Source organism: Buteo buteo, chromosome 4, assembly GCF_964188355.1.
Source record: "Buteo buteo chromosome 4, bButBut1.hap1.1, whole genome shotgun sequence".
Classification (NCBI taxonomy): domain Eukaryota; kingdom Metazoa; phylum Chordata; class Aves; order Accipitriformes; family Accipitridae; genus Buteo; species Buteo buteo.
This window is the reverse complement of record NC_134174.1, coordinates 11,766,026-11,784,895: the sequence shown is the minus strand read 5'-3', so window position 1 is coordinate 11,784,895 and position 18,870 is coordinate 11,766,026. Positions and strand designations below refer to the sequence as shown.

Genomic DNA, 18,870 nt, shown 5'->3' with positions numbered 1-18,870 from the left:
TAACTGCCAAGACACATTTTTTTTCCATTAAGCAACTTGGCAGTCCAGGGTGATTGTGATGTCTTCTCATCCACATTCTAGAAGATAATTTTGGTGAGGCAATCATTTATCCCAGAGCAGTGAGTAAGATTAAGCAGAACAGTTCAAAAGTCTGGGTACTAATTCCAAACTATTTCTAATTGTTGCATTTCATGAAATCATATTTGCATTTGAAATTTGTAGTAGAAGTAAAAACTTCTCATAAAAATAAAGTGTGTTTTATATGAAGCATTTACTTACACCCCCCAAATAAAAACAAAGAAACCCCCAAACCAATACCATTCTTCCTTCCCCAGGATTACCAACATCATTAAAAATGTCATATTGCATTCATGAGATAGTGGCCAAATTACGAACTGGCCAAATTAAGAAGTAAGAGCTCAGCCCTGAAAGGTGCTCATAGACCAAACTCTAAGCTCGTGGTGATTTGAGGGCCTTCACACACCAGGTCTGAAATTCACTTTCTCTCGCTAACAACACACAGAATTCCTAATAGATTCTGCATTTCTTGGCACTCCCTGATTGCACTCACTGGAATTGTGTACCGGTGAAATGCTGTTCCAGAGATTTTTCTGTCAAGATGGTTTGATGAGGGGTTCCAGAAGAAAAGGTTTTATTCAGATAATGATGAAATACCATGGGCTACAGTTTCTGGTAGATAAGATGTAAGATGGTAGCTAGACATTTCCTAAAATTGTTGTCTCCTGTTTGCACCACTGTCTTGGAACATAAAATAATTATTTTAAGATCGTTAGTTAAAAATATTTATACCGTGTTTCTGAAAATAATCTAGGCATAATCTGGGGTATTAATTGTGGTAATCGAGGAGCCTTTGTAGCACTCACTTTTGCATAACTGATTTGCTGGGTGAGAGTAGCAGTTGGGAATATCCCAAATACTAGCTTCTGTCAAAGGGACAGGAAACATAACCTCCATCAACTTTATGCACACAAGAAGCAAGAGACTTCTCAAGGAGAGACAGTTAGCCTTATATTCACAAAGATAAGAAAAAAACCTAAATTCTCTAAATGGTCCCATGGTTTCACATGAGAGGCAAAGCTATCACTCCTTATCTTCCTTCCACTGGGATACCAGAGTCTTAGCTTCAGTAAACCAGTAAGCAGGATTTCTGCTTCCAGGAAGAAGCCATATCATATGGCAGATGAAGTAATGATGCAAATGCAATTGTACCAAGATCACATTGAGAGGGAAGGGAGGAAGGACAGATGGTGTAAACCTTCCATTAATCACCATTGTTCACTTCGTTACTGCAAACACGCACTTATCTTGATTTGCACACTTGACAGTAAGACAGAAGATCCAACATCCCACTGATTCACACAGGTAAGGGAGTATTTTTCACTCCTCAGATGCATCCCTGAGACCCCAACTCTGTAATCGGAAGAGCAGGGAAAACACACAGCCTTCTTTTAACCTGGTGACTGCTGCAGCCACTGCCGTCTCAATGTAAGATGAGATGAGAAGGCACGCTGTGAATCAGCAAACTGTGTCCCTGTGACAAAGGCCTCGCCCTGAGAAAGAGTGGCTAGTCGTTTTATTAAGGAGTGTTATTGAGAACACTGAAAAGTCAGCACCAAAAAGAACAAAATACACATGTTGAGGAAACGGCCGGTTCAAATGACAGGATAAGGTCTTGGTCTATGTATTTATTCAGGGCAGGATCTCAGTCAACGCACTTCAATAAAATGAGTAATTATTGTGAGTCACGTCACTAATTACATCTGATACACAAAAAGGCTTGTGCAGCACCACATATCAAAGTGCACTGTGAACTCATCCAGTATGGAAATGGCTCACAGAGGAGCTCTTGTTACTGGTACTCGAGCAGTCCTGAAAAAGATAGGGTATTAGAAATGTCTATGCCATTTTTCTCTCATCGCATTTTTTTAAACATAAAAGAAGATGTGTTGTACAATAATGGCAATATAACTGCCCATGTAGGGACTTCAGCATTTGCCTTGGACAGGCAACACAAGGGAGAATTGTAATGAGAGAGCAGTGGAATTGGCCAAGATAAGCTGCTTTCTTCTACGACAAGTAGAGAGAGCCAAGATGTGTCGAATCTGTCAAAATGTTCTAAGATAAAGTTTGATTTTTCCATACCAAAATTAAAAAAAAAAGAGAGATGGTTCAGATACAGGTCAAATTGACTGAGTTGGGGAACAGAAAGAGATTAAAGGAAGTAATTTCTTAGATAACAGGTCTACTTTTACCATGCAAGAAACACTCAAGTATTCTCAAACTTTGTAAAATTTGGATGAGTTCTTCATCCAAGAGTAGGATTACATTTATAAGCTTTTTCCCTAAATTTGGGGCCTGAGAATTAACTACCTTGAAGACCATGTACTTATTTGTGCTTTCCTATGAGGGTACCTCTTGTAGTAACTTCAGAGAACAAAGAACTGGACCAAACATCGCCTGTGACTTCACCTTTATTGCATGATCGTTTTCGTAACTGCAGTCACAGCACATGGTACAATCTAACTTTAAATACAGAAAAAATACATTAAATTCTCCTCTCCTGTACACTCATGTCAACAACAATGACAGTGAAGCCAAGTCAGTGACACCGCCATGGGACAAGAGTGAGTGTGAAAATAAGCAGATTCAATGTCACTTGGCATGTGGGACCTCCACCCATGGAACTCTAGAAAGAATACTAAGCTTTTTACATGCTTCCCTTAATATCTATTTGAATTTATTTTACATTTAACATTTATATTTAACATTTAACTTCTAGCCTATTCAGGTAATTCAATTTCTGTACAAGTAAGATTTATTGCATTATGTCTCTGTTTATTTTAACAACAGAGAGGAAAAAAAAAAGACAAAGCAAGAAAAAAATTCCATACACAGGGAAGATTAAGTCTAAAAATGACCCCCAAAGACTTCAATTCGTAAATTAGTTATTTGTCTTTAAGAACAACCAAAGTTGTCAGTTCAACCAAATGTAAAAATTCCAACTTCACTATTACAGGTAAGAAAGAATTTTATTTCTAGTTGACAGTATTCAAAAGTGATTTAAGTTTTTAGATCTCCAGTGCAAGACAATTGAAGGGGAAGAATTTTCACATGGTTGGTGTTCAACACTTTATAAATTAATATTATTTAAGATCCATGAAGCTGTGAAAGCCACAAATCAGTTACTTTTAATAAAATCTGACCCACAATTTGCTGAAAATTATGCAACTATATAAACACTCAAGAGAGTTTTGTATGTATAAACAAAAATAAAACCATGGTTCTCTCTTCTCTCTCTCTTTTTCTTTTTTCTTTTTCTTTCTTTTTTTTTTTTTTTTTTAAAATGCTTTACCTCTACTTCATTTTGCAAGTAACTTTCATTCCATGGACACCACCAAAGATCCAATCAACTATTTGAGCATAAACCGTTGCCTACTAGACTGTCATCAGCACAAAGTCCCCCAAATAATAAATGAACTTTTTATTAACTGTGGTAACATTAACATTACAATGAGGGATTGTTTAAAAACAAGTTGTACTGCTGTTGCTCAAGAGCTCAAAGAAAATGATTCTCAGTTCCTTTATTTTTCCTTGAGGGTAACCACAGGGGTTGCATTAAATCTTTTAAAATATGTTGACAGTTGAATAAGTGCTGCTGTTGCTCTGGTGACATTTTATGCTTTTTAATTGTCATTAATGAAGCTGACTGATACTTTCTTAAAAGTGCTTTACGTGTTCTAGTAATTTTATGACAAAAAGAGGAACAAAACCGTCTGCAAATTAGCCTTGATCCACTTCTCATATGGAATTTTCACTGGAGACAATGGGAGAATCTGCATGGGAAATATCTGCTTGACCAGACACTTTAGGTAGGAATGCATGAAATGTTCCCAGTAAATTGTGAAATTATCATTTGGTTCTGTGTCTCCGTATAAATTCAAAGCTCAAAGAAGATTTGTTTGAGTATATTTTCAAAAATAAGTTCTGGAACTGCTCTGACCAATTCAGAATCTGACGTTAAAATGGTATGACCCAACATTGTAGGGCTACAATAAAACCCAAAATGTAAATGAGAGTTGGAAAGAAATGAAAGTCTGACACTATCCTGGAGTCTAATAACTCCTTTCTTATTTTGGTAATACTCCCACTGATTTGAGAAAGGTTTTGCCCCTGTGACGACTGAAGGATACAGCTCCCAATTATCTGTTCAGGAACATGCAGTAACGAGGAGGAATGCATGCAGCTTGAGAAACAGCAGGCACCATACTTGATAGTTCATAAACAGATAAGGTAAGTCTTTTGCTACGGGGAGAAAATAAACTATGGTGTTTTAAATTATGATGGGTGATTTAAATAGACTAAGGAAGATTATTCTGCGGACAAGGAGCCAGAAGAGGTAAGAGGAGGGGGCATGGTATCCTAATAGTGTAGGGAGACACGGCGAGTCCCTTGCTTCCCCCATCCCAGGTTCCCTCACTCTTGCACGCCCCATGGTAATGCAGCAGATGATTCCCCAACACTACTGGGGCTGCTGCACCACAGGCTTCACATCTTTGCAGTTTCAGAATCAGAAAAAGCTGGAGCCATCTTTCTTTCTTCAACTGCAGTGGCTTTTCAAGTGCAGATGTTGTACCAATATTGATGGTTCAAGCTATCTCAGCTGAACAGGACAATTAGCTCATGACAGATCATTCCAAGCAAGGTGAGAATCCTTTTGCCTGATCCTCTGTAGGCCTAGTGTCATGTACAACCACATATATCTGTGCAAAGCATGCAGTTCAGCTCCAGCCTGGCCCGTCCTTTCATCCAAGTAAATGGCTATACAAGGTGCAGAGCAATAGAAATCAGGCCTCGGGGTTCTGTACAGCAGTGCAATTTTCAAGACACTCAGGGTGCAGACAGCAGTAAGTTCCACACTCACGTCAGACATACATTTAACAATCTCAGCTAAGTCATGAACTACATTTTAATTAGACAAGGGGCCAGGCTTTTGATTTCAAAAATAGAAATTAGGGTTGCAGTCCTTCATCCATTGAAGTTAATTGCAAAATCCCTATTATCAGGCTCTTGAGGTATTACCCAGGCTTACTTTTTAATTACATTTGATTCTTAATGAAGTAGATGGCAAAAAGAAAAGCAGCCCATGATTCAAACGATTCGCATTTTTATCTTTCCTGATGAACAACAGAATAGGTCAAGATACTTGCTGAATTTTCCCATGAGAAATGCTGCAATGTGAATAAGCTCAATTGACTTGATCCTGAAGGAGCAGGTTAGCTTTGAAAAACATCACTCATTTTCTCCTCCTGTATACATTCTACCCCCAAAACTTATGCAATGTAATTATAGACACCAAGCCAAATCCAATTCAGAACTTGAAAAATATCATGTAAGTATCCTAAGCTTGAATGACTTGTCTTTATTGTCTAATGTCATTTAAAACATAAGGAGTCCTAATTATAGTTTTATTTTCAAATGATGCACTTTAAAAGAGTGACAATTCTCCATAAAAACTGACAACTTCTCAGGGCATGGAGACAGCCAATAACTTGATATTTCTACATGATTTAAAAACAATAAGCTATGAAGGAGCTTATGCAGAAAGAGTATGTTATCACACTTGGCTACAGAACAATACAAAGTTTCATCTTTTTCTCCTATATCAGTACCTATGTAAATAAACGAAGATTTCTAGAACAGAAGTTCATACTACTGGTGGGGCCATTACCTTGTTATACACGACAACCTGCAAACTCTTTTCATATAATGAAACTGTTTCTTACCATCTGGAAATAGGGCTTAAAAATAAAATTAGTGGTTTTATATTATACAAAAGAGGTCAGCTCTTTATTTCGGACATTACTTGTCATATTATAAAATGCATAATTAATGTCTGTCTTTTGTGACTTTGAAAGATCCATTAAAAATCAAGAACTTTAAAATGTTTGGGTTTGTTTTTTTTTTAAGGTTGAATATTGAGATAAGTATTAGAGAAGGTAAAACATCCATTTTAAGATAATCAGATAGTATTGCAAGGCTCTGGTGAGACTTACTTTCCCCTAACTTTCACTGAGGCTACAGACTCAGTTTTACCCATCCTATTTGCCTCTCATTATGATTCTTTCCCATTCACAAGGTTGAATACCGCAAAACCTGAACACTTCCGACTTCATGCTCATACCAGAGATCGGGAGAAGCCTGGCTTACTTTCAAGGCCACCATGGACATGACGTGGAAATCTGAATCAGCCTGTTCTGTGTAACTGTGACAAACCTGCAGGTGTAGCACACAACCACAGCCAAACTTGCTTCTGCGTTGAGTTGTGCTGAATCAGTACCATCTACATTAAGTCAGCAGTACTTAAGCAAGGAAAAGAAATTCCCACTTACTTCTTCATTTGCAGTTCCCTCCTGGAATGCAATTTCTACTATTGCTTTTACTGGAACCATGCTAATTTACACCTATTAAGTATTGTGCTCATAAGTTTAGGGCCCTATACTCTACAATATGAAGTATCTTGTAATTGTTCAGTCTGCTGGTTGGTATTTGTGGAAGGTCAAACTTGGCAGGTCTCCTGCCAGATGTCTCTCAGACTCAAGAGTACATAGGTATGATCATTGCGGCAAATAGCAGTTGGAGATACTAGCTGTGATTATTTGTAAAGGGATTCTTTAAAGACTATTCAGAGCACACAGAATATTCCCATGGCAGGACATGGCAGTTGCAGGGCATCCCTGCACTCGTGAGCCATACAAACCATCCTAATGCAGATGGTACCAGTGCAGGGAGCAGCGAGGCCTCATGCCTTGAAGACAGAAAAGGCAGCGTGCTGAAGAAAGCCGCTGCCCCTATAGTGACAGAAAATTTCTCCTCCAATTTAACAGAAACCGTAAGCCTGAAGAACACACATATTCTGAAATGGTGGCTAAAATCAGCATTTAAGACAGGGATTCATACTAGAAGAATAAGCTACCTTACTCTTAAAGTAGTAGTGGGGTAATTGCAGCAATAAGGAACTGCTCATCACGTCAGAAGTAAAAACACCTTTCTTTTGAAAATATTAATTTTGATTGCTTTTTTTACAGTATGCAGGCATCCGTGATTGCCACATGCTATGTACATCTGACATAACGTATAAGGCACACAAGGAATGATACTTTGTCAAAGGACTCCGTGCCTGGCTTACTGTCTTGGTAAACCTTCAGGCAGCCTCATTTTCAGAGTACCAAGTGTCTCAGTTGGGCACCGAATGAAAGCAGCTCAAATCATTAATAACCTCCACTACATGCCAGGTGCTATTATCTTTCCCAAACAAAATTAAGGATAAAAAGTAAAACCTTTAGTTGTTAGTACGCCATAATAACTCTCAAAATAAAGACAAGGTATTATTAATTATGTACCTATAGTAGCAATGAACTTGAGGTAAATATCAAATTTAAGCTGACAGGCACCTCAGTAACACAAACTGAAAATAACAATTGTGGACACAGATCAAAAAGCCCATTTCAACTCAGTTATTGAATTTAAGGGGAAGAAGAAAATGTTCAATCATAACATTTGTTTAAGAATGTTTATCTTCTTTCTTACCATTGAATGTTAAAAACACCCTTGCTTGAGGCTGGGAAGATCCTTTTACACTGCTAAAGTAAATAAATATCCCAATCAACACGTGCAGTGCAAGAAATGCCATCTCTTCAGATTCGCAACTTAATATCCAAGAAACGAAACCTGAAAGACAGAGATAGCACATTACTGTTGTTATACAATTTTGTGGAGCAAAAACAATAGTACAAAAAGATCTGTGTTAGAAAGCTCTTCCATCTGAAGCCATAATACATGATAATGTGAAGGAAGTACAGCGCTTCTGTTTTTTCTTTGTACATCTGAAAATGGTTTTCCCCAGCGGTCTTGTGTGCTGGCACAAAAGGAGCTCTCTGCCTGTTAGTATGAACCAACAGAGCCTGAGTTTTGGCTAAGGCAGACTAGAGCATTAGATTCAGTTTATTTAAATAAGGACGATTCCACCTGCTGGAAAAATAATTATACTAAATGTCAAGGCAGAGCAAAGCAAGGACAGGAGATAAAGTTTCACGAATAAAAAGCTGGCTGATATTTTTAGATGTCTCTCCTTACTTTACATCATATTTGATCTCCCTCTCATGTTTGGGGGGGGGGGGGGGACAGGGCACAGGACAGGTTTGGGTTGTTGGGTGTTTTTTTCTTTTAACATTTGAAATCAAAGGTGCTTGGAAATGAGCTTTAAGTTTTAGTAAGTCAAGTTCTCTAATAGCCCTCTAGATCTTCTTTTAATATGAAATCCTGACTACGTACGTCACTAATTTCAAAACCATTTAAACCAGAATTATTTCAACATGCTTGAAACTGTTAGTCAACATTTGCTTTTTGGGCTAGCTTCTTTTGGGATGCTTACCTGCTCTCATAGGCTTCTACAGAGCACTAAGAATAGCCAGTGTTGGACAGTGCATTGCATGCAATACTTATGCTACTCCTCCTGCATATCTGCTGAATCTACACTTATTTTATAGGGTTTAGCTGCTGAGAAGACTGAGCTCCTCAGAGAATCAGAAAACACCCCAAAACAAATCTGCATCTTTTCTTAGCTTTGGAAGGGCTTGAGCTCACTGGAGTCAGTGGCACTTTCCTATCAATTCCAATGGACTTTGGACCAGACCCATAAAACCCAGCAGACTTTAGAAGCTGAATATTGCATATCTATAATGCTCCTAAACTTCATCTCTCCAAAACCAGTAAAGTCCAAATTTCATTTTACCTATAACAATTTTGTTCTTCAGCTCAGCTGCAAAAGTGAGAATAAAACACACCCTGATTTTAGGCCCATTCTACTTTCCTGCTTACATATATATTTTCTCTTTTTGGCATCAACAGCCCTTCTACTAGACACCACTTACTGGTTAATCAGGTGATATATTTGAGTCCACGGTAACTGGAAGCACCTTGAAGGATATAAACCCTACAGCTAGAAGACAGCATTAAAGGCTATACATTTATTTCATCAAGAATTTTGTTGCCTGTGCAATCATCTTACACTTCTTTACCTCAGCTTTGCTCTAGCACTACAGTCCCTCCAGTGGAAGCCAGTATTTCTACACGCTTGTTCATTCGGTCCCTCTGAGATTCACACCTGTCCTTAAAGAACCGGCTGTAACCACCACAGCATGGCAGGAACCAGCTGTCAGGCAGGGATGACTTTAGGTCAACGCCAATTTGGGCTGGATCCACACCACTGACTTACTAGTAAAAGCCCCGTATCTCATTACTACTTCTGTCATTCCCTATCCATTCACTGTAAATCGTTTTGAAAGGCTTCTCTCTGCATGAGAACTTCGTACAAAGTTGGGGGTGGGACGGAGAGCACGCAAGCGAGCGCACAGCTCTATAGCCCACGCTCTAAACTCTCCTTCACGATTTGCTCTGGAGTATGGAGAAATGCATGAAGATCAAGTAATGCTACAACTCTGCTAATTGACAAAAACACCAGTGTCAGAAATTTGCCAGCTACACATCGGCTCTACAGGAGAAACATATCCATTCTGGCCCAGTTCCAAATTATCTCTAAGGGTCTGTTAACTAATAGAATAGTAGTTGCAGAGTTTTCGCCAAGAATAATTTTTAAACAGGCTGCATGAACTCTAGTATTAATGCTGCTTTGTGGGCTTTAAATTTAAAACCTTGTGACTAGCCCATGGGATGTCTTCTAACTTACCGCTCTTCTAAGAGAAAAATGCCATTAAATCCTGATAAAATTTCTTTGTCAGGCCAAAACAAATAGCCAATCATACAGAACATGTGATTTAACAGATGCAATGGGATTAGTATTTTACAGTAGTAGCACTATGCTTCCTTCGCACTAGAGATAAAAAGTCAAAGAGGAACAAGTAACAAGTGTGTGGCTTTCTCTCTTCCTCTAAATGATATTATAGGAAAGAATAATAACAAAAAACCTTTCAGCACTCTTTCCCTCCCACTCTCATGCCTCCTGCCAATTCTAGTGCAGTTACGGGAGTGAAACATTGCTACATTTCATTGCTCAAATTGCAGATCCTCACCATTAACACAGAAGTGACAGGCAAACACAAGATTCAAATTCTGAGCTGCGTGGTTCCTACCCAGCTGTTAGACACATAAATAATAAATGCACACAGAGCCAAAAAGGTACCTCAGGGTGTCCGACATCTGAGTTACCTAATGGAAAGAGGTTTAATTTCAGAGATTTACATACCTGGTAACTGAACACAAACTCACTGCAGGTCTGACTGTCGGTTTGGGCTAATATCCCAGTTCTGAATTTATCTCAGTAAGTCATGATACTATATTCAGCATGCCCTGTGCACATGATCTCTGCTGACAACCCACAGACCTTAAAACCTTGCAAGTACTTTTAAAGAATCTTTTGGGACAGACAAAAGGCAAAATCTAATCATGTTTCTGCTCTTATGCCCTATTCTAACTGTAAACAAACCGGCAAACCGCTACTAAAGTGAAGTGGTGAAGTTTTCCTGCCACGGAGGTCGCTTTCGGCTTGCTGTATTGCTTTTGGAAAGTATTCTATAGCTTCGCTGTGAAGTGCTGCGCAGGTGTCATCCGCTACAGGCAGAGCCCTACCCTTAAATCCCGTACGGTAAATCGCTCAGCAGAAGAAAGGAAAGAAAGGGGGGAAAAAAAACCAACCGCCAAACACAGGCTAGGCTAATCTGGAAAATATTGCTTCAACTATCCGTGAACAGCAGGAAAATCCAAACATCAAACACATTTCACATCTATTACAGCAAAGAAAGAGAACTTTCAATTATGCTTACCCAGCTATTGGAGGAACCAGTAATACAGATTCCTATCTGGTTTCTATCAGTTTATGGGCTCCACTCCTGCTACCAGAACATTTTAATTCCAAACCTGGCTTACTGTGGCGAGGGGAAAAAAAAAAACAAAACAAACACAAAAAACGGAAAAAAAAAAAAACCCAAAAGAGAAGCCTCTCTTCCCGGTGGCCGCAAAGGTACTGCCGGCTCCTTTGTAAAACAGTCCTGACAGCCGGTCTCCTACGGCGCGGGGCGCGCTCCTCCCCAGCCCCGGGGGAAGCACCTCACGGCGGGCGGGCAGCGGCCGGGCGCTGCCGGGGAAGGCTCCGCTTTGCAGCCAGAGGCGCTGCCCTGCCCTCGCCGCCGCCGCGCTAGCGAGGCGAGGCTCCGCGGCCCCCGGCGCATCATTAGCTGAGCAAATCGGGGCTCGAGCTCATAAATAATGGCGAGGACACACCCCGCCCAGCGCGCCGCGGGGGCCGCACCGGCCCGACCCGGCCGGCCCGCCTCGCCTCGCCTCAGGCAGCGCGGAGCGGGGGCGCGACCCGCTGGAGGGCTTTGGTGGGGGGCGCCCCCTCACGCACCCCCGGCTCGGCCCCGGGCGGGGAGGCTCTCCGCCGCAGGTAGCTGACGGGGCTCGCTGTGAGGCGTGAGGGAAACTCGGCGGGAAAGTTTCCGGGCGAGCCCCGACGGGCCGAGCGCCGGGGGGGGGGGGGGGGGTGAGGCGGCGCGGCCGTGAGGGGAGCGGGGCCGCCGGGGGTGGGGGGGGAAGGACGGCGGCCCCGAGGGGAGCCGGGCTGTGGGCTGGGAGCGGAGGAGCCCCCGGGGAGCGGGGAGGTTTCGGGGGAGGCCGGTAGGTGTCACTGTGAAGAGAGGGAAGGAGGCAGGGCTGCGGAGAGGGGGAAGCCGGGTCACGTCCAGCCCCGGTCGGAGGGGCTGCTGCTCTTTCGCTTCGGTCTCTTCTCCTTCTCCCGAACTGTCTCCTCGGTTTGAAGCTTAAAACGAGCGAAGAGGGGTAAGAAGGGAGCGCGAGAGCGGCAGTTGGGTGGGTTCGCAGCCCGGTCTCCCGACCGCTCCGGGAGTTTCACCGCAAGGTTTCAGGAGCTCTTCTGGCGGCTCGGAGACCGGGAGCTGCCTATGCTCCAGCTCACTTTTTCCCCCAAGATATACTGAGCAAACCTTCCGCGTTTGGTGAGGTTTGTGCTCTCGTGGCAGTGGGACAGCTTTGGAAATCTCACCCGAGGTGTCTTGAAAATGTGAACTGCAGCATAGCTCCATTAAAGCCACGAGGATTTTCCGGACAACGGTATTTGGGTTCTGGCTTAGGTTTTCCTAAGTTGTCTGGCAAGCATACTCTGTGCTGGTCTGACCTGCTAGGTGCAAACTTGTTTTGAATCAGGATTTCCACTTCTGCGGAGAGAGACGGTCTCTGATCCAGCAGAGGCGGAGCAGGTCGCACAGCAGGGAACTGTCGTGACAATACTGAGGGGAGCACATCTCACGATACACACGCAGCCGTGTGCCACGGGCAGAGATGTGTGAACAAGTACCCGCAGTGAATCAGTGCACGTGTTCAAGTTGCAGTTTCGTCTCCCAACTGTTACACGCTCTGGCCTTACTAACCAAAACAGTCAATAATACTAATGCATTATAGCCAGGGAGCAGGGAGTAGCCTGAATACACTGCCCTTACTAAACAAATTTTGTTTATACACGTGGATGTCTTTATGGCCTGTGTCCATAGGCTACTTTGTGTAAAAAGCTCATGTGCATGAGTTAGGGTCACACATGTTTCAAAGGCAGTTTCTGCCCCAGGCTTCAGTGCCAGCCTAGCAAGGTTAGTGCTTTCTTCAAGCAAGAAATTCCAGTCTTATAAGGCACTTATAATCCCAGAGAACCTGAAAGTATGGGATGCCCCCTCCTCTGACATGAAACGTCAGATTTGCAACTGATGTCAGAGGAGAAATGGGTCCAGAATTTTGAAAAGCTTGACCTACTTCAGATCATATCTTGAGGATGACTGAGCTCATGGCGGCAGATGAACTGAACTCTCCAGATCATGAGTCCTTAAAAATATTGATGCTCTTCCAGTTCTCCTCCTCTAACACAAATAAACTATGCAGAAATGCATGAACATTTGCTGTCCTAGAGAGCAGTTAAATTAAGCCATCAGAGAGCTTGTTCTCTGGGCAGGCAGTGTGGCTGTGAACATGATGCTGCTCATCCTTGAAATGTGGTGATGTTCAAATGCCTCAGCCTGACAGCAGCACCCAGGCAAAAGGAGAAGTCACTTGTCTGCTTTGGAAAATCCCCACAACTAAGTGCAATTAGAGATCACCACACCAAGCAACAGAAGTGAATCAGCTAATCCAGTATTCTCCCTCTTGCTGTGGTCTGTGCAGGGTGACTCAGAGGAGAGTGCACAGAAAACCACAAAGCAAATATGAAATAACCTGTCTTTTAGGAGATTTTTGGGAGATGTGTAATGGGTGGCAATGCCAGTCAAAGAAAAAGGAGAGTGTTACCATGAAATACCAACACTAAAAATTATGATTCTAACTGTCCTCCCCAAATGTTTTTGCCTCAGTAAATAATAATTAAAAAGTAGTACAATAATTCTACTTTTTCATCTTAAAATTCAGTATAATAATCTCCTAGGCAAGATCAGAAACACATGCTCCTAATAATATAGCATTAGAAAAAGACATCAAAAAGAATACACTCAAGCATGAATCAACATCAGCATTAGTTAAAGTCACTTGTGTTTGTCACGGCTTTTGTATGTATGGACATGGGGGAGCCATCTGGCTATCTGCATTTCTTTTTCACATGTGCTAGCTGCATCAGAGATAAAAAGGTAAAATGGAACATTGAGGAAAATTATGGGGCTTTCCAACACTCCCTCAAGAACTTTGGGTTTGTAAAATAGCAAATGAACTACAAAGAGACAAACGCAAAACTTTAATCTGTGAGATACCATCACACTCATATATCTGTTAGGCAAAGCAAGAGTATGCTAATTTTAAAAACAAAAAGCAAATTGAAACAAGAATAAGCATGTCATATTGATTTATTTGTATTTAACATGTGCATATGTGCAGGTCAGAGCATGATAATTAACTTTAAAAAGCAGTTTGAACTTCACAGCTGGGCTGAGTGAAATGGTTAAAGTTTTACTTTAGATGTTTTGTAATAGCATGTATTAGCTTCAAGCAAAACTCATGGAATGGAAATTACTTCTCCAAACTATGAGGTGGGGTTTCAGTATTTACTGGCATGAATCAGCCCTGTGAGTGAAATGAACAGTATGCCAAACTGTTGCTTTCCAGGCTGTGTATGTTACAGGCTAACATGGGGATGAGGACAAATAAGTTGGACTCTGCTTTGAAGCTGATTTTTAATCATTCCTCTGTTACACAAAGCATACAAGGTAGTGTACAATTTGCTTCTAGTTCTTATTTGGTGCATGTGAGATTTATAACTGTGTGCAGTTACTCCAGGTTGTATCACATGTGTCAGGACAGAGTCAGGCCCTCGCTCTCAGCTTCAGAGTCAGAGCAGTTCTGACTCTTGCAGTGTGATCTGAGCAGGCAAACCCACATGGCAAAACCAAACAGATGCTGATTTTGTTGTATCTGTGCATGGTGTTTGCTTTTTACCCAAACAAATCATCCTAATGGACTCAGGCCTAGCTTTAGACCTAAACACTAACTCAAGCCAGGAACGAGAAAGGCAAAAGTGGATTTGGGCGTTTACTTAACATTTTGTTTGGGGGGTTGGCTGTTTTGTTTTGTTTTGTTTCTCCCCACCTAGATTTTAAGCTCCTGAAAAAGTGAACGGATTATAGGAACGAGTAGGACCAGAAGGAATAGAGGTTTAAAAGAGGGAAGACAGAGAAGAGAAACCAAGGTGGCAGAGGAGGAAGACAGGAACCTCTTGAGACAGAGTTATATGGATAAAGACACAGCACAGTGGAAGAGAATCAAATAATCTCACTGGATTGGCAACAGCTAGCCGTTAAGAAGATCAACAGGTTCAATAATGTTTCTGCTTTGAACACAAGCACAGACTTACAATTCGGACAAGATCAAATGCTAGCTATTATAAAGGAAAATGTAGTAAAGGCATGATAAGGTGGCCATCAAGTGTAATCCATTCCTTCCTTAAAAAAAATCAAAGGAACTGTGTATACAGCAAGTGTCCAGATTCCAAGTGATGAGAGAAAATGGTATTAACTTCTATATCCTCTGTCCTCATTTAAGAGTGTCAAATCACCTTATAGAAATGCAATGTCGTTAGGTAATCCAGTTAGTTCATCTTTGTTTATTTTCTTTCTTACAGTTACATGAACTGGGGAAAGTGGGAAATGTATCAGCAGTTTATTGTGGGAAGGCTATTAGGTGTTCGTTTTGAAGGTGTGCTAATATGAATAGACATTTATATTCTTTTTCACAACAAATAGTCCAAAGATTCAAGAGGCAGTCAAGATGAATCTACTGGGGATACCACTGTGTGATCAGAGATGGTGTAAGGTCCTTGAACATAGTGTGCCCTAACTGGTCAATGGGCTTATTCACGTGGGTCAAATTAGGACTGCTCATGAAGAGTAAGGCTTCATCACCAAGGTCAAAGCGTTATAAAACTGCTGGCATGTAACTAACAATGAGTTGTCAAACTGAATTCATCAGTTTGCTTTTTACTACTCAAGGTTCTATGAAAGTCTATTTGCAGCAGACAATTTGTCTTTTCACAGCTTAAGAAAAATTAGGTGCTTAGGAACAGAATCAGTGTAACCACATTAGTGAAGCACTATTACCTGTATGGGAACAGAGGAAAACATTATACTTTTAATTTAATAAAACTCCAGTTGTCTCCAGTCAAATAGACCCAGCTCTGAATGGCTTCCCTGGAAGTCAGTGAGCCAGCACTTCATGGTGAGGTCTGTCATTGAACAGACTGTGATTTCTGTAAGGTCATCACCAAATAAGTACTTCTGTGTCTGTACAAAAGATGTAAGCTGATTCCTGGTATGCTACCAGGCCTTCATGCCTCCTCTTTTCAGTGAGGCAACCACATTATTGCTGTTTCTAGAAGCACAGTGTTTCGGTCAGATTTTCCACCTTTTAGCCACTATGACTAAATGAGGTCAGTGATATAACCAGTCACTGTGCTTACGCAAAGCTGGGGTTTGAGTTTTTAACAAATAAAACAGCCCATCATTATTTTGCAAGTTGATTAGTAAGAATATGTATTAGGAAGACTTGAATGAAAAGGGATGGGTTGTTGATGCACCAAGGATGGATTCAGGCCAAACAAGCCATAAATAGAAAAAAGCACAAGTGCATAAAGAGGATGCAACACTGTGTAATCTGTGTATTGGAAGTACGTGGAATGAAGGTCCTATGGTTCAAAGAGCTCTGCAAACACACAGGGAAGTAAAGCAGGAGTGGCTGTTGAGAAGCTTTGTATCCAAACAGACAAATAGAGATAGGAGAGGAGGAGAGGTGAGAAGATTACTGCAGGATAGAGGAGGGCAGTGACATAACCCTGGGCATCATGGCTGTTTCCAGCATGACATGCCACTCTCCAGCCTGGTGCTTGATCCGTTGCTACATGCTACAGGGCTCACAGCATTCAAGGGAGTCCTCTCACTCTGTTGGAAGGAGGTTTTGGAAAAGTAACTTTTTGCCATTGATTCAGCTACTTCAGTGTTTATAGAGCATTATGTGAATCACTGGTTTGGGAGGGGGAGGGGGGGGAAGAAGGCTTATGATTTTTCCCCATTCTTCTTAGGTTTGAAACACACTCCTAGAAGCCTGATTATATAAAACACCCACCCTCAGACTGGTCCCAGATCATATACCAGCACTGTCCTATTTCGCACCATCCTTCATCTTCAGATGAAGAGTAATGACTGCATAGCCTGCAGTCTTCGATTTGTTTTGTTCTCTGTAAGTACAGACTAGGCTTTACTTTTATTTGTCAGCTAATTGCTCACTGCATATTGTTTGCATTCTGCAAGCTGTTACTTTAGAAGAGGATATATGAAAATTCTGCATATTCCTTTCCCTAAAGAAGTTTTTCCCATGCAGAAGAAATAAAAGTTAAAGAACTTGTGTCTCCAGATGAAAGAAGAACAAAACTAATGGAAGGGGTCATACTTCAAAGCATGCATGCCAAGCAGAGCATTGACTGAAACAATCTGAATAATGCCCACTGTCCCCTGGAGATGTCAAGGTGTGTGCATATGGACCAGAGGACACTAAGGAATGGAGCAGGCCCCAGAGATGTCTCCTCTCCTACTCATCAAGCCTGATCCTTTTGCATTACATCCTAGCTGTCACTGGAGTTGGAATTTTAAACTAGATCTCTCAAGTGACCCACTGTGACCATTCTTACCTTTGCTGCAGGAAACTGAAGTAGCAGTGGCGATTTTAATGTAAAGTCAAAGTACCCTATAATTCCCCAAATGTGGAAAACATTGAAATGCTATAGAATTCAAGTCTAATTCTTTACCATAGTATTATCTCAGTATTAAGGAAGACATTCTCACTTCCAGCAAAGTGTTCTTTTCCATTTCTTAAAGAGGCTGTCATGTTGTCTGCTATGAACCAAGGTTTGTCTCTGGAATCAGCATGGTACAGATGGTGGTGTACTAATGTTTTAGCTGTAATACTGATCATTTTAGTGCTTTGTTGTATAGATACCACTGCATTCTTCTAAGGTCCTAAAGAAGATAAAACTGAAGCTCTGGCCTTTATTGTCTTCTGTGCTGTATTCTTGATTGTGTGAACTCTGTTCTTCCTTTGTCACAGGTGTTCATACAGTGCCTCCGAATGCTCGTGATTCATGGGGACAGGAGCTCTGTTTTCCTTTTTTTCACTGTCGGTGCAATAGAGGTTTTGAAAGGCTCTTAAAAATGCTTTTTTGCAGTATATTAAGTTATCATATTTCAATCATCAAAACCCTTCCTGAAAGCTACCCCATTGTACTCATTAGAATGTGTTGCGTAAAAAGCATGAGCAAACACTTGGCCTGGATAGTGAAAGCCTATGAAGTCAATGTATGTTCAGTGGGGTTTAAGAGAGTCTGCTGACTTTTTTGTACATTTTGGGGGCCTCAGGACAATCAGGATATGGGTTAAATTAAAATAACATTAAGTCATCAGCTTAAACCCAAATTTTATTAGTTAAAAAAGGACTGAGAAGCAGCCATAGAATCTGACCTACCTATTTGTTGGCTATTATAGATTAAAAATATGCTTTATGCATATTATTTTATTAATTGCCCACTCAAAGTTAGCACAGGCTGTATGGAAGCGTCTGGTGCACAAGAAATACAGCATCACATTATCTAACATTGTGTATTAAATCTCAGAATTTTCTATCCTACTGAAAAGTTTCTGTTGGTTTAACTTGGTTCTTGGCTTCTTAATGAAAGAACCACAACTTAAAGTAAGTCTACATTTAATTTTTTCTTGAACAACATAAACATTCCACTAAATATTTATCTTTTTTTTTATCCAAGTCTCCCCAGAACATCTGTTAATTGAATCTTTATTTGAATCTATAAGCAGTAGTTTGGTTTAAGCCAAGAAGGCAAAAAAAAATCCATAGTTTGGATGGCAGCCAGAACACAGTATCTTTTCCAAAATTAGACCTTTATAACTTAAAATTAATTTATTCATTGTCAGTTATTCAAAGTCAATTAAGAGGGAGAAAAGGCAAAAGAAAAACACAAAATAGATACAAAATATTTCTTAAGAACTTTATTATTTGGTATTTTGCTATTGGTAATGTTTAAAAACACTTAACTTTTACTACTTCATACAGATTTATCTTAATGCACTTCCAAAGTATTGTGAAATTGGAGATAAACATTTTCAGTAATATTTCACCACAGTCTTGCCTGTTTATTCCTTACAGTTTACTTATATTACAAACACTTCCAGAAATCAGTTAAATTCTTTGCTTTCAATATCAATAAATATATGCATACTATATGCTTGCTCT

General features: G+C 40.8%; 1 protein-coding gene and 1 long non-coding RNA gene across 6 annotated transcripts in view; one reads left to right on the top strand and one right to left on the bottom strand.

The window, feature by feature from the left end:
* Positions 1–11,253, bottom strand: part of SEMA3C (semaphorin 3C) — a 123,902-nt gene extending 112,649 nt beyond the window's left edge. The window contains exons 1-2 of one of the 2 annotated variants that reach the window (XM_075024742.1): positions 10,860–11,253; positions 7,609–7,749 (exon numbers count right to left, since the gene is read on the bottom strand). In XM_075024742.1, coding sequence (XP_074880843.1) covers positions 7,609–7,711 — 103 coding nt within the window. In that variant the 5' untranslated portion in view covers positions 7,712–7,749; positions 10,860–11,253. Of the gene's footprint in view, positions 1–7,608; positions 7,750–10,282; positions 10,310–10,859 lie in introns of those variants that run through there. The other variant, XM_075024743.1, reaches the window with a different exon arrangement.
* Positions 11,254–11,330: 77 nt separating this feature from the next.
* Positions 11,331–17,618, top strand: LOC142029761 (uncharacterized). 4 transcript variants are annotated; one of them, XR_012650011.1, is made up of 3 exons: positions 11,331–11,482; positions 14,188–14,288; positions 14,672–17,618. It is a non-coding gene; the product is annotated as an uncharacterized LOC142029761 (long non-coding RNA). The 4 variants fall into 4 exon arrangements; XR_012650013.1 differs by lacking the exon at positions 11,331–11,482 and adding an exon at positions 11,652–11,874; XR_012650012.1 differs by lacking the exon at positions 11,331–11,482 and adding an exon at positions 11,652–12,436.
* The last annotated feature ends 1,252 nt before the right edge of the window (positions 17,619–18,870 follow it).